Source organism: Chaetodon trifascialis, chromosome 13 (assembly GCF_039877785.1).
Source record: "Chaetodon trifascialis isolate fChaTrf1 chromosome 13, fChaTrf1.hap1, whole genome shotgun sequence".
NCBI classification, from domain to species: domain Eukaryota; kingdom Metazoa; phylum Chordata; class Actinopteri; order Chaetodontiformes; family Chaetodontidae; genus Chaetodon; species Chaetodon trifascialis.
The window spans coordinates 7,117,380-7,130,050 of NC_092068.1; the positions used below are offsets into that span (position 1 = coordinate 7,117,380).

At 39.4% G+C, this 12,671-nt stretch overlaps 1 protein-coding gene across 1 annotated transcript in view; it reads right to left on the reverse strand.

Annotated features, from left to right (window-relative positions):
• LOC139341392 (cilia- and flagella-associated protein 46) overlaps positions 1-8,225 on the reverse strand; it is a 59,189-nt gene extending 50,964 nt beyond the window's left edge. The window contains exons 1-12 of the mRNA XM_070977906.1: positions 8,096-8,225; positions 7,884-8,005; positions 6,159-6,290; positions 5,800-5,864; positions 4,732-4,896; positions 3,846-3,969; positions 3,122-3,216; positions 2,248-2,394; positions 1,966-2,065; positions 1,487-1,576; positions 799-989; positions 242-467 (exon numbers count right to left, since the gene is read on the reverse strand). Coding sequence (XP_070834007.1) covers positions 242-467; positions 799-989; positions 1,487-1,576; positions 1,966-2,065; positions 2,248-2,394; positions 3,122-3,216; positions 3,846-3,969; positions 4,732-4,896; positions 5,800-5,864; positions 6,159-6,290; positions 7,884-8,005; positions 8,096-8,144 — 1,506 coding nt within the window. The 5' untranslated portion in view covers positions 8,145-8,225. The remainder of the gene's footprint in view (positions 1-241; positions 468-798; positions 990-1,486; positions 1,577-1,965; positions 2,066-2,247; positions 2,395-3,121; positions 3,217-3,845; positions 3,970-4,731; positions 4,897-5,799; positions 5,865-6,158; positions 6,291-7,883; positions 8,006-8,095) is intronic.
• Between the last annotated feature and the right edge of the window lie 4,446 nt (positions 8,226-12,671).

Genomic DNA, 12,671 nt, shown 5'->3' on the forward strand with positions numbered 1-12,671 from the left:
TTCAGCTCTTGAAACAAACAATGGTACGTGCTTCAGCCCAGTCTTCATCCAGAGCAAGGGCCAAAGCAAGCACTCTACATTGTGCTGACATTTTTACAGTCAGTATTTGTTGATAACACAAACTATCTGCAAAATTAGGTACTTTCAAACATAAAATCCGCTACTTCCACTGATATTCCACATTAAAGCAACCAAAGCGTCTGAGCTGAAAAAGACTGTTGGACACAGATGGGCTGAAAACCTGCTGCATAAGCATGGCGGCTTTATCCTCGTTCCGGGAGGGCGTTTGGTAGAGGGTCCCTCTGAGCTCCAGCAGGCGCAAAGCTGACGACAGGCGTTCTTGTTGTGTCCCATTATCCAGCAGCATGGCTTTCTGGAGGTGAGTCAAAGAAGCCTCAAGGCACCCCTCCTCCTCTTCAATCCCTGCCAGCTCCAAGTGGACTTGACAACGCATCTCCAGCAACATACTTTGAAAATAACACACAAACACTTCCATTATAAACTAATATATTACAAACACACAAACACAAATACGAACACAAATCTATAGGCCTGGTATCAAAGTTTAAAAGTGGGAGATACCTAAAGTTTTTTTCTGTCAGTCTGTTTTTTAACATAAATCATCATTATGCCATTTTTCTTGATCCACTTGTTGGACATGTCCAATGTTGTGGATTAAGCTACAGAGCACAGCCATGTGTTATGTTCAGTGAAGTACAAACAGAACAAACACATGGAAAGATCCTAAGACATATACACATAACTGTGTATCATGATGAGTTTGAAAAAGCTGCACACCTTTGCATGTCTTCCAGTGCTTGGGCCACACTTAGCAGAGGTGTCTTGATGCGTTTCCTGAGGTTGTGCTGCAAGAGGGGCAGGCAGAAGCTCCACTGGGTAGCACACACTGCCTGCGTGGCCTGAGGGTCCCCCACCCTCACTGCAGTATGCAGCCACTGATCCAGCTTGCCTATCTCCTTCAGCCGAGCCTGTGGGATAATAACTAGATTAAGAATCTCCCCTGTAGCAATCACAGCACAACGCTTCTATCACTTGGCAAATATATCTGGTTTGAATTGGACAGAATATGTGGTGCCAGTTTTTAAATGTTACAGTTTTCAGACTGATATATTAGATAATACAAAACGAGATTCTATGATCCTACAGTACTTCCCTCAAGATTTTTTTTTATTTAAGAGAGGAAAAAACTGAAAATATACTGTATATGGGATGATTATATGATGATTAAAATTCCCCACTGAAACTCCAATTGATGAAGCATTTCTAGATGGGTTAGTGGTTCCTTAAAGCAGGGACACCAATTGAAGTGAAGGGAGATGTCTGGATTTACTGCCTTTAAACAAAGAATGTGATTACAGAAAAAATTATTGAACAGTTAATCAAGGCTCTGGCAAGGTGTCCGCTGTCTGTATTATAATGTGCGGCAGAAACACGTGGCTGATAATTCGGGCATATGATCGAGCACCTCCACGCTGGCTTTGGAATAGTCATTCATCTTCTTCAGGAGGCTGATTTCACAGTTGACACATTCCATTATTATGTGTTGGCCAATACTCTAAAAAGACAAATACATGTGATTTTAAAAGTCAACAGTCAGCAGCGCATGGGAGAAAGGATGACACATATCTCGTTCTATGCCAAAAGTTCTTGCAATTCAAGGCTGCTCACTATGTTATCACTCACAAGCAACAAAGGCACTTTTCTGGAAAAAGCTGCACACCTTTCAATGAAACAAATTCTACATTGCAAAAAGTTATCAAAAATGCAGCAACCTCTTTAGCTCCTTGGCATTGGCTCAGCTAATTAATCTCATCTATTGTGAGGTGCCTACTTAAGAGGGGATGTCACATCCCATGCATAAATTTGTATGTCTCCATAATATGTACAGTTACGGCATGGAGCAACGCTAGTGCCTGAGGTTTCAAGAGAATATCGGACACTCACAGCCTCTCCTGCCGACTTTAGCTCTTTCAAACAGTTGGCAGCTACTTTCTGATGCTTCACTTGCAAGGCCAGCAGAGCCAGCTCCAGGAAGAAGGCAACTCTGCAAATCCCAGATAAAGCATAATTTATACAGTTCACAACACTTCAGTACAGTAATCTGAGACATGTACTGCCCTGGAGATATCCATATATGGTTTTATGGTAGTGGGAGGTTTAGGAGGAGGACAGGCAGTATCGAAGATAAAGGTAAGGGAGTTGTTGAGGACACTTTGGGTCACAGACCTGTCAGCTGATTGGATGGGTGTTGGCCTCTGAAGAGGGCTGGAATTCACAGGCATAGTGGATACTTTGGTACAATCCACCAAGAGATGGAAAATCTGCTCAAGCTCCTCCTTTGTTGACTTTTCCTCGTTCATGTCTTCCAGCCTGCTACAGATCATATGAAAACCTGTCTGTGTATATTAATATACACATACTTATGCATTCAAGAATATGCATGCTTCTGTATTTGCTTTTGGCCCCTAATATGCTCACACCAACAGTGCATAAACCTTAGGCAAAATAACCTATATGATGCCAAGGATGGCTGGGGCAGACTGAGTCATGCTGTCAACGTTCAGCTGAGCTGAAGAACCCTAAGGAGCTTGGACATGTGGAATACACGTATGAAGAAAGGGGGTGAGGGCTGGAACTGGGCTGGTATTATACCACACCAGAAGACATGGTATTATACTATTCATGTGCATAGGCATCCAAATAATCTTGCCCACTATTTGATGGCAAAGGCCAACCTGAGAGCCAGTGGATCATTGTTGGAAGATCTTTCAAGTTAGCTGAGAGCATAAAAGCTACAAAATAAATAGATTAATTAATATACCTCTGTTAAGTCCTGTAGCCTAAGAAAATATTGAATATAGGAAAATACACATTGCAGGTTACAAATACAGAATGGTAAATCTTTGGACAAATCATAACTTTGGTAAGAACATTCATAAGATCATAACTGATAAAGGTTATTACTGAACTTGCCTCTATTATAACAAGGAAGCATTGTAAAAAAATTAAACATGTAATCAATAAATAAAGCATGTTCTATCAAACATAATGTTGCCTCCAAAACTGTTAAAAACCGAACATAAACACAATCTGTCCTTACTTCTTAAATCCCTGTATTTTGTAAATGACTGCTAAAGTAGTGCTCTGCCTGCTCGTTTCAATGAGGACATCATCCTCTGTCAGCTTGTGACGTACCTAGAAGAGAAGAGTGAAGTGAGGGTAGGAGTTACTCTTTTTCATAATCCCAAAATGTTTGACTAAAAGGTGGACTGTAGTTTAAATTAAACTCAATTAATTGGATAAAAAAAAGTGCACATATAGCCAATGGCCAAGCTAGTGTAGCATAGCTGTAGATTTTAAAAATAGGGTCAGGTTAGGAAGGGCCTACACCTACTAGAGTCAGGATTAAAGTTAGGATAAAGTCAGGCTCCTGATTACACAATCAGTGCACAAGCAACAACGAGGATTTGCTGAACACTGACATTAAATGTCAGTGTTAGTCACCTAGTTGCTAGCCATTGAGCTACTACTAGTGTTACCAAGTTAGTCATAATAGTACTAATAGTAAAGCAACAATGTTCTATGTCTCTATTTGGTGTTTTTTAAGCATTCACATTTTCCCTATGTTTTAAGCTAAAAAAAACACCCTAAACATATGTGTTAAAAGTGAATGTCACAAAGTTTACAAGGCTGCTATTCTTACCTAATGAAAAATGCATATTTTGGAGATACATGGTTTTCACTGGACTCGATAACTCTCAAAATAAATGCTAGTCCAACATTCTTAAATCTTTATAGTGTTATTAAGTACTGCTTCTGTTTACCAGTAATGTAAAGAGTCTTGGATAAAGAAGTGGGGCATGTGACTTGATGAATTCTTCCGTAACTTTGGCATAACTTGCAGCATCCTCCATTTTCTCAGAGTCAACAAGACATTTGATCAGATGCCTAAATAGAAATAGAGAGCAAATGAGACCAGCAATATTTAAGTATGAAAGCACAGTGTTTTGAAAGGGTCAGTGGGATATTTCTGCCATAAAGGGCACTGGTCACGATGTAAGTTTTACTACAGCAGTCTCCACAGTACTACAGTATACACCAAGTTCCTAATTTATTACTGCACGTGCACCCAGCCACTGTACATCCAGTGCAATTCAATACATTCAAATATGATAACCACTACTTCATGGAGCTGGTACTAAAACATGTTTCTCATATTTTGTTCACCCCTGTGGTGACTGGTGTGAACAAAATATTCCAAAGGCCACAAACTGCATTATAAGAGCGACTCAGTGAGTTTTGAATGGAAACCATGTATGCTGGCGTTTTCTTATGTGGATGATACTAAGCTATGAATTTCAGACATATTGAACCCAGTCTTACTAATATGTTGGCTGGCTGTATGACTTACATTACACTGTACACAAACGACACATTATACAACGTCTTAATAAAGATAACTAACATTTGGGCCTGAGGTGTCTTGGGTGACTATGTTAAAACATCCTACATTAGAACAGACTGTAAAATCCACAAAGGGGAATAAAAAAAAAAACATTTAACTACGCAGCCAGAAAGCTGTGGACACAAGTGAATCGCTGGTTAATTAGCTCTGTATGTCAACCCCATGAATACAGCATCAGACTTGACAGAATCAGGACTGCTCTTATTTATGAAAGACAAGTAAGAGAGCGCTGCAGGGTCACTTGCATCATAAGTTCAGCCCTCCAGCTGTGGTCCTGGTCTGCCACGTCCTCCAGACTTTGGACCACCTGCCTGAGGGAAGGAATAAGGTGGAGGCACTGCCCTGGCCGCAGGAGAGGACGCACTGTCTGGAAGTACAGCACTGAGGCATTGAACACGATGAAGTGGTATCTGTAAGCAACAAAACACATGCAAAAGAAGTAAACATAGAACACTGAATTATTTATACGGAGCACATGTAAGCCATTTCATCTCTTAGTACATCTCAATTCAGAACAAGTGTCAACTTTGCATGGAGAAGTCCTGTGAATTGCAAATGTGTGGGGATTAACCATCGTCCAGTGAGCCTCAAGAGAGCACCCTGTATATGCCTTTCTTTGTGAAATAAGTGAAATTTATGAATTCAAAGCCCTGTTTTAGAGAAAACTGTGTGAGCAGACTGTTTGAGTGCTGCTAATTTATTCACCAGAGAGTGCGTTGTGCATTAGTCTGGACTGGATGTATTAGGCATGTATTCCCTTTGGTGTTAATTGGGATTGCTCATGCAGCCCTTTTATTGACAGGTTATGAGTTCATTAGCAAAGAGATTCAGTGCTTATTGCCTGCAGAGGCTAACCACTATGTCCAAACACATCTTTCAGAGAAGGAACAAGGGACTTATCTTTCACAGCTTCTATTACTACATCTGTAGTTAGCATACTTTTCCCCTTGCTCACAGATACTTCCAGTCAGCTGTTACAATTTAGAAGATACATGCAGATTATCATCCATTTGTGAATGAAGGGTCACGGTGTAGCATGAACAATCATGTTATATTTCAACAATCTTCTTTGCAAATCAAACCTTCATGCCACAAAATATTTCCGTGCAGCAGACTAAACTCTCATAACCTAAAAAAAACATTCCCTGATGTGAATATTTCACTTTCATGTCTTGTTTTTACAGGTGCACCTCAGCAGTATAGTGGCAATTACTAAACAATATCAGAGAAGATACATTTTACATGGCATAAATTGGTCAACTTTCTTGACACTGTTGGAACAAAACCAAGCACACTTCTGAGAGGTTACAGACCTTGGTTCAAGTTTTGAAATTTCAATTGCTTTCAGAAAGTACAACACAGCCTCTTCAAACTCTTCCTAAAATAGAAAACAGTGCAGAAGGGGAAGTGAGAACTTGTCACATCATATGAACATACAAAGATCAGACAAACTAGCTATTCAATAAAGGCCACAGTCTGATAAAATACCAAGAAAAACTTTAAACTGCGCTTAGCTGTGAATAGACAAAGGGCAATATGCCTTGAAGAATCACTTTATGAAAAAAATCGTACTTGTTTACAGTACAAAGTGTGTGTGTGTGTCTACCTCATTGGCACCGACACAAATATACACACCCCCCTAGAGGGGATGTGTCTAATTTGCTGTCCTCACCACACTCCCTGTGGCCGACGGAGACTTCAGCTGGCCCTGGCAGAGGTAGGCTCGACACAAAAATTGATTAGCCGGCGGATTCCCTTCAAAGTACATCTTTAGACACGCTGTGCTTATCTCCAAACAACCTAGCTGAAAACACAGAAAAGGAGATGTACAAAGGCCAAGAAACTAAATGTTTAACTCTTATCTGCAGTTTTATTGTGTCACCTCACTTTTCTACGTTTCATACATTATTCATCAAAAAAAATCTAAAAAAAAATCTAATCTTAATTGCAGGCTGCCTTTGAGAATGTCAGTCCTGTGTTATATACTGTTTAATGATAATTGTCAGATAAATTCACACCACGTTGTTTTCATTCAACTGAATACTGTCAACATTAGGCAGCAATAAAATGAAACTGAACAGTAATGAACAATGGGTCACTGTGTTCAAAAATGTCTTCATGCAACAGGAATATTCATGCTTCTCTAGAAAACTAACGATTTTTGTGATGTAGTTCTACTGAGAATGAGAAGCAATCCTGTAGTCATTTAAGCCCGAGACTTCGAGGCAAGCTGCATTTCCACTGAGAAAACCTGCTGTATAATATAAAAAAGACAAAACAAATCGCATTATGGAATATCACTGTGTTTCATTATTCAAATATGCTTCCCTTGCCCTAGGACAGTTCAGTTTACATTAGTGAATATTCATCACTACCCCCCACTGGGAGAATAGTTAGATTTAGCTAACTAAAGTAACTGTACGAAAACAGTGACATAATGGAATCTGTTTCTACTAGCCGAGGAGGCCCTGCAGAGGTTTCTGTTTCTATGATTTTCTATAACAGTACTTGATGGTACTGCCACCACCAAAGCATTGGTGTTTATCAATCATCAAACCCAAAAGGATCTCGCTCTTGCTTTATTTTGTCAAATAAATCTTCCATACATGCCAGTAATATCAGTAATAATTCAGGGAACCTCCACAGAAGAATATGCTTATCATCAGAGTAACAGCCATTCAATAATATAAATGTGCTTCCCATTTTTCACAGTCAGATGCAAATCTTCCATTCTTGGAAGCTGCTTGAAGCATCATGTCTTATGTGACATCTCAGCAGTTGCGAGCTGCTCACAACATGAAAACACTCCTCACAGCACTTGGAAGGCAAGGTTGCAGGCACATTCGGAGCATGTGTTTTCTCATATCAGCCTTTCAAACAGTGGATTTCAGCATCAGAGTCTAATGCTGACTGTAGGCCAATGTGTACACTTACACTGGCTGCCCTCATTGTAGGTCTACAAATGATTCTGTATGAACTTGGTGGCAGAATACAAAGTATCATTAAATTGCATGATATGTGGGAATTAAATTAGGAATTCACTTCCACTCTGATGAACTTGTAGAATGTAGTCATTAATCTAGTATGCTTGTAAATTAATAATTTCTTATCAGGAAAAAAAACCCGTCCATGAAAGCTGCATGTTGTGCATATTAGACTATGTTGTCCTAATTCAGATGTAATATAAGACCGGCATTATTCCCATAGAAATCAGTCTCCGAAAATACAGTATGTTCTCTCTGCCCCTGTCCTCGGAAGCCACATATTGAGCTGATTCAAAACCTTTTAATCAGACCTCAGTATGTCTAAAATATTTGCTTTGACCCTGTTGCCAGTTTGCTAACCAAATCTACATACACAGGCTCATCACAGTGATTCATCCACGCCTCAGTCTCACCTGTAGAGCTTCTTCGGCGCAAAGGACACATAACTCCTGGGCAATGCGTGGAGTTCGTCCGCTGGTAACAGCAGCTGTCATTTCCTTGATTAACTGGTAGGCTGACTGCAAAGCTCCAGAGTCTAACGAACATATTTTACACGACGTTTAACACGGTGACTTTCACAGGGAGTTTACAAGTGTAGTTGTTGCTACATTGATGCATTACAAACCTTGCTGCTCATTTGCCTTGCATAGATAATGTCGAATATCCAGGTCCATGTCAGATGAAATTTAACGAGCTAATACGCGTAATAATGGCTTGTGTCAGTGAGCTGACGTTAGCTAGTTCGGGTACAATTAGCTACTTACGACAGCCGGTTCTTTAGCACTACCCATTAAAACGGTACAGGTGTATGAAACTAGCAAGTCAACAAAAATGTGAAATGGTTAAACTTTGTGCTGTTAATGTAAATAAACCACTTATATGTGTCTTTAACTAACTGAGTTAACCCTGTGTCGGCGGAAATGCTAAACTTTAACCATCCCATCGTCCGTGTTTGGAGTTACGGAGCGTTACTAAGCAACCGGAGAACCAGCTGGAAGTACGGTAAACGAATGGGACAAAAGGGTTTGACACCCCTGCTTTGCTTTGCTATGCTTTAGCAATAATGTCAACATAAACCATAAAACATAAAACACAACATGAATGTCAGATTATTTTAAAACACTACAAATATATAAAGAAAGATAAGCTCTCTCTCTCTCTCTCTCTCTCTCTCTCTCTCTCTCTCTCTCTCACACACACACACACACACACACACACACACGCACACACACGTACCAAAATCACCTCGTCATGCTTGTGGTCCGGATGCTTCTTAACTTCAAAGTGCATCATGTGAAATCAGGTCAGTCAGTGTGCAAATATAATTTACTTGGTTAAATCAAATACTGCTATTGATGTCAAGGGGGACAAAGTAGCAAGGCAAAGCAAACCACTGCGGCTCTCCCTATAATGATCTCAGGTTTCCTAGTTTTAGGTTTAATTTACAGAATCATGTATCACCTGCTGGTTTTTCAAAGCAGCATAAATACACTAACTCCGCAGTGGCCCTCAAGCAAATTTGTTAAGCAGTTCATCGTGGGATCTGTCTAAATATAAACACAAAGAGAATATTCACCCTTTGGAATGGCTTTAAATGTGAAATATATAAATATTTTCTGGAAGAGATTTTCCCTCTGTAGCTTGACCTACTTCATGGTTTGAGTGGGTGCTTTTATTTGTTTCACAACTGTCAGAGCGACAACAGTGCTTTTGCTGTTAAGTGTGAGTGAATGTGAGTTTTACTGTATGCTCACTGCTGAGTTGCAGAGAAAGACATCTATATGCTTTAGTGCTGGACATTTCAGAGAGGGAATGGGCCTCTTTGGTCAGGCGTACTCATACAGTTATATTTAAATCACCTATGTGCACATTTAAAAGTATTAAATCCAAACAGGCTCAGTCTACTTTCTCAAAATTAAGCCACAGAAGAAGTTTGTTTCTTGTTAGTGATATAATCAATTCACAGCACAAGGAGGTGTGGCTGACTTCACAAAGCCAGTAGCCAAGCAGTCTGGCTAACACAGATGGCACTATATGATGATGAATAGGCTCTTAAAATGCTAAATGTCTTTGTTCCGGCTGTCATCCAGTATATTACAACAACGCACCTGTTATGCATAGTTACTATATAGTTAACCTCTGTATCATCCTATGAAATTGAATTCAAACATTATATCATGTTGCTGTAATAGCATGTAAAAGATTAAAATCTTGAATCCAGGACAAAGGCCTCAGCATGTAATGTCAAGGCAAAGCTTCATTGAAAGCGGAAATGTTGATCAATAGCTTTTTTAAAGATATGAGACAGTGTATATGTCAGTATCCCAGGAAAAACAACCAGGGCATGTCCAGTGTGTCCACAATATCTGACTTTAATTTGCTGTCAATGGAACAGCACCAGGAAAGTTTCATATTCACAAAGAAAGACTTAACTGTCCAGATTACATAAATAACAAGCCTGGGCTCTTTTCAGAAATGAATTTAAGGAATGAAAGAGTGAGTTGGAGTTCAATCTGTGCTGGAGTTTGGGTTCAGTAACAGATTTTAGCTCCATTTAACTTCTGTGTACACACCATCATAAATAATGTTTTGCTGAAATGCAGCATGTTTGGGTCATGGTCTCTTGTAAAATGAGAAAGGAAACTGGAATGCCATTAAGTGATGATCCATGAGCCGTGTCTGTGAGTTATCTTTGAACCACTGACACCAGTCACAGGTAATGAGGGTTGAACCACATGTCACTATCTTGTCAACAGCACTGACGCACACCAAGGTGGAGAACAACAATAAACAATGCACCACAAATAGTGAAATTTCATTAATCATTCCAGCTTTTTCCAGAGATGAATAGAAGCAAAACCTCAAAAGGCTGTTGCTCCTGTGTTTCACACCAGGAAGCTCACTGTAAACATGCATGCAGATAAACAATATCAGTCGAAAGAGATTTGTTAGCTGTTTTAAATTTACTTTGAATTCCTCACAAGTTATAATGTGACTTTTTTTGAAATAATAATAATTATTATTAAAAATAGAAGTATTATTAGAGTTAAAACAGGCATGCTGACAGGGCAGGGTTGTATACCTCACACTGTGTTGAATTGACTTCCACAGACAAAACTATTCTGCCCAGTGTTTTAATCAAAAACATTTCAATCAGGGGAGATAAGTGGGTGAAGTAAAGATAATTGTTTATTATCACAGATGATATGTGATAATTTAGTCTTATCAGACAGTCTTTGGCACTTAGACTCCACAGAGAGATTTTGTATCACGCTGCAGTAGCAAGATAAATCCCCCATGGAGTCCTGACACTGGTGGTGTCGTGGCTGATGACTCTGTTGACTGATGAAATGACGACGCTTCAGAATCTGCAGAGACTGGGTTAGGGGTTAGGGTTAGGGAAGAATAGTCTTCCTCACTGAACCTTTGCTGCAACTTTGGAAAAGCTTCACACATTCAAATTAGAATATGCAATATGTGTCATTGCCATTCTAGAGCCGGTGAGAGTGGGTGGGTTTCTGGATAACAATAATTGACATATGAAATCGTGTACAAAAGAATTTGTTGCAGGTCACCTCGCATACGTAATGAATCAAAGCCGTTGTGTGGCATATACTGTCCTGCATTATCTGGACCCCCTGGTGGAATAAGTTTCAACATCCCCACAATACCAGCATATCTTTAAGATGTTAAATCAGCAGGATCAAATGAATTATTGATCAACCCTCAAATTGTTATAAATAATTGAGCATTTCAGACATGTGAAGCCCACATACACAAGAATGGCAGCAGCCAAACAGTAATTACACAGAATTATACAGACTGGTTGTTTTTCCACATACATGCAAGTCCCATTATACTTAACTATTTAGAGACACACAGAAGTACTAAATGTCTTGTTTTTGGACTTGGAGGCAAAACACTTCATCTATGACTGAAAAAAGATAAAGATCTTTATCTTTATGTTTTTGGAAACACTTGTACTGCAATAGAGAGCAATACTTAGAAACAGCCTTTCATTAAGATTTAACACAAAGTTTTTTTTTTAAGAAGTTTGTAAATTGTTTTTGATAGGCTCATGAAATTATGTGTACTTAGTGCAAAGTTTAAGACTGAATTAAAATAATTTCCTCAGTCAGTCGACTAGTTGCTCTGTTAGGCTGTATTCACACAGCGGCGCTTTGAGTGAAATGCTATGGTGAGCATGCTAACATGCTCACAATGACAATGCTAACATGTGATGCTAAGGTCAGATGTTTTGTGGCAATAATGACACTTCACTTAAAGTCAATATGAACATCATGGTGGCACTCGATGAAAATCGTGATCATCAAATTCATTATGATCAGTCGTCTGGGAAGCATGAATTTCTGTACAAAATTTCATCCATGCAATAGCAAAAGTTTCACCTGGCTGGTGGTGCTAGAGGTAAAGTCAGGGCAACACCAAAGTCAGTTGGTTTCATCCTCTTGGAACCACACCTGTACCCAATTTCATGGCATCATTCTCATGCTCATCGAGATATTTCAACCTGGACAAAAGCGGTCGACTGAACAACTGACATACCAGCATTGCCATTTCTAAAGCTATGCTCCTAGCATGGCTAAAAACATACTCAAGGTTACAAACTATAAACAAGCATTTATATAGACAGGAGGAACTATACATGTTTTCTGCACCAGCGAGTTGTCTGCAACTCATCAGTAGGATCACCCGTTTAAGATATAACGCAATCAGCAACGAATTTTAAACAGACGTAGGTGTTAGTGATTTGAATGAATGCATCGAAAGTCACTGTGCATTTGATGGGGAAGCCCACGTTGAGCTGGGTATAATTAGTTTCTCATGAACCAAAGCCCTCTTAAAAAAAACTAACAAAAAAACCCTTCTGTTACTGCAGTCACTGATTGGATAATGAGCCTTGGGCTAAATTTTAAGCCCTTCCCAAGTGCCCATTTGAAATCCTTTCAGGCAATAAATCAATTGGTTATTAGTGTGAATTCAACCGACGGTCCAAACAAAAATGTGGCAAACTATAACGTTCTTATGATGTCTCTTTTCATTCATACATCAGCATATATTAATGCTCAGTTCCCTGTAGGAATGAGGTTTTCTATCAGACAGGGGTAATTAGTGATGTGAATCATGCTGCAGAGCATTTCACGCATTTGTTACACCTCAGAGCAGATGCAGAATTCCAA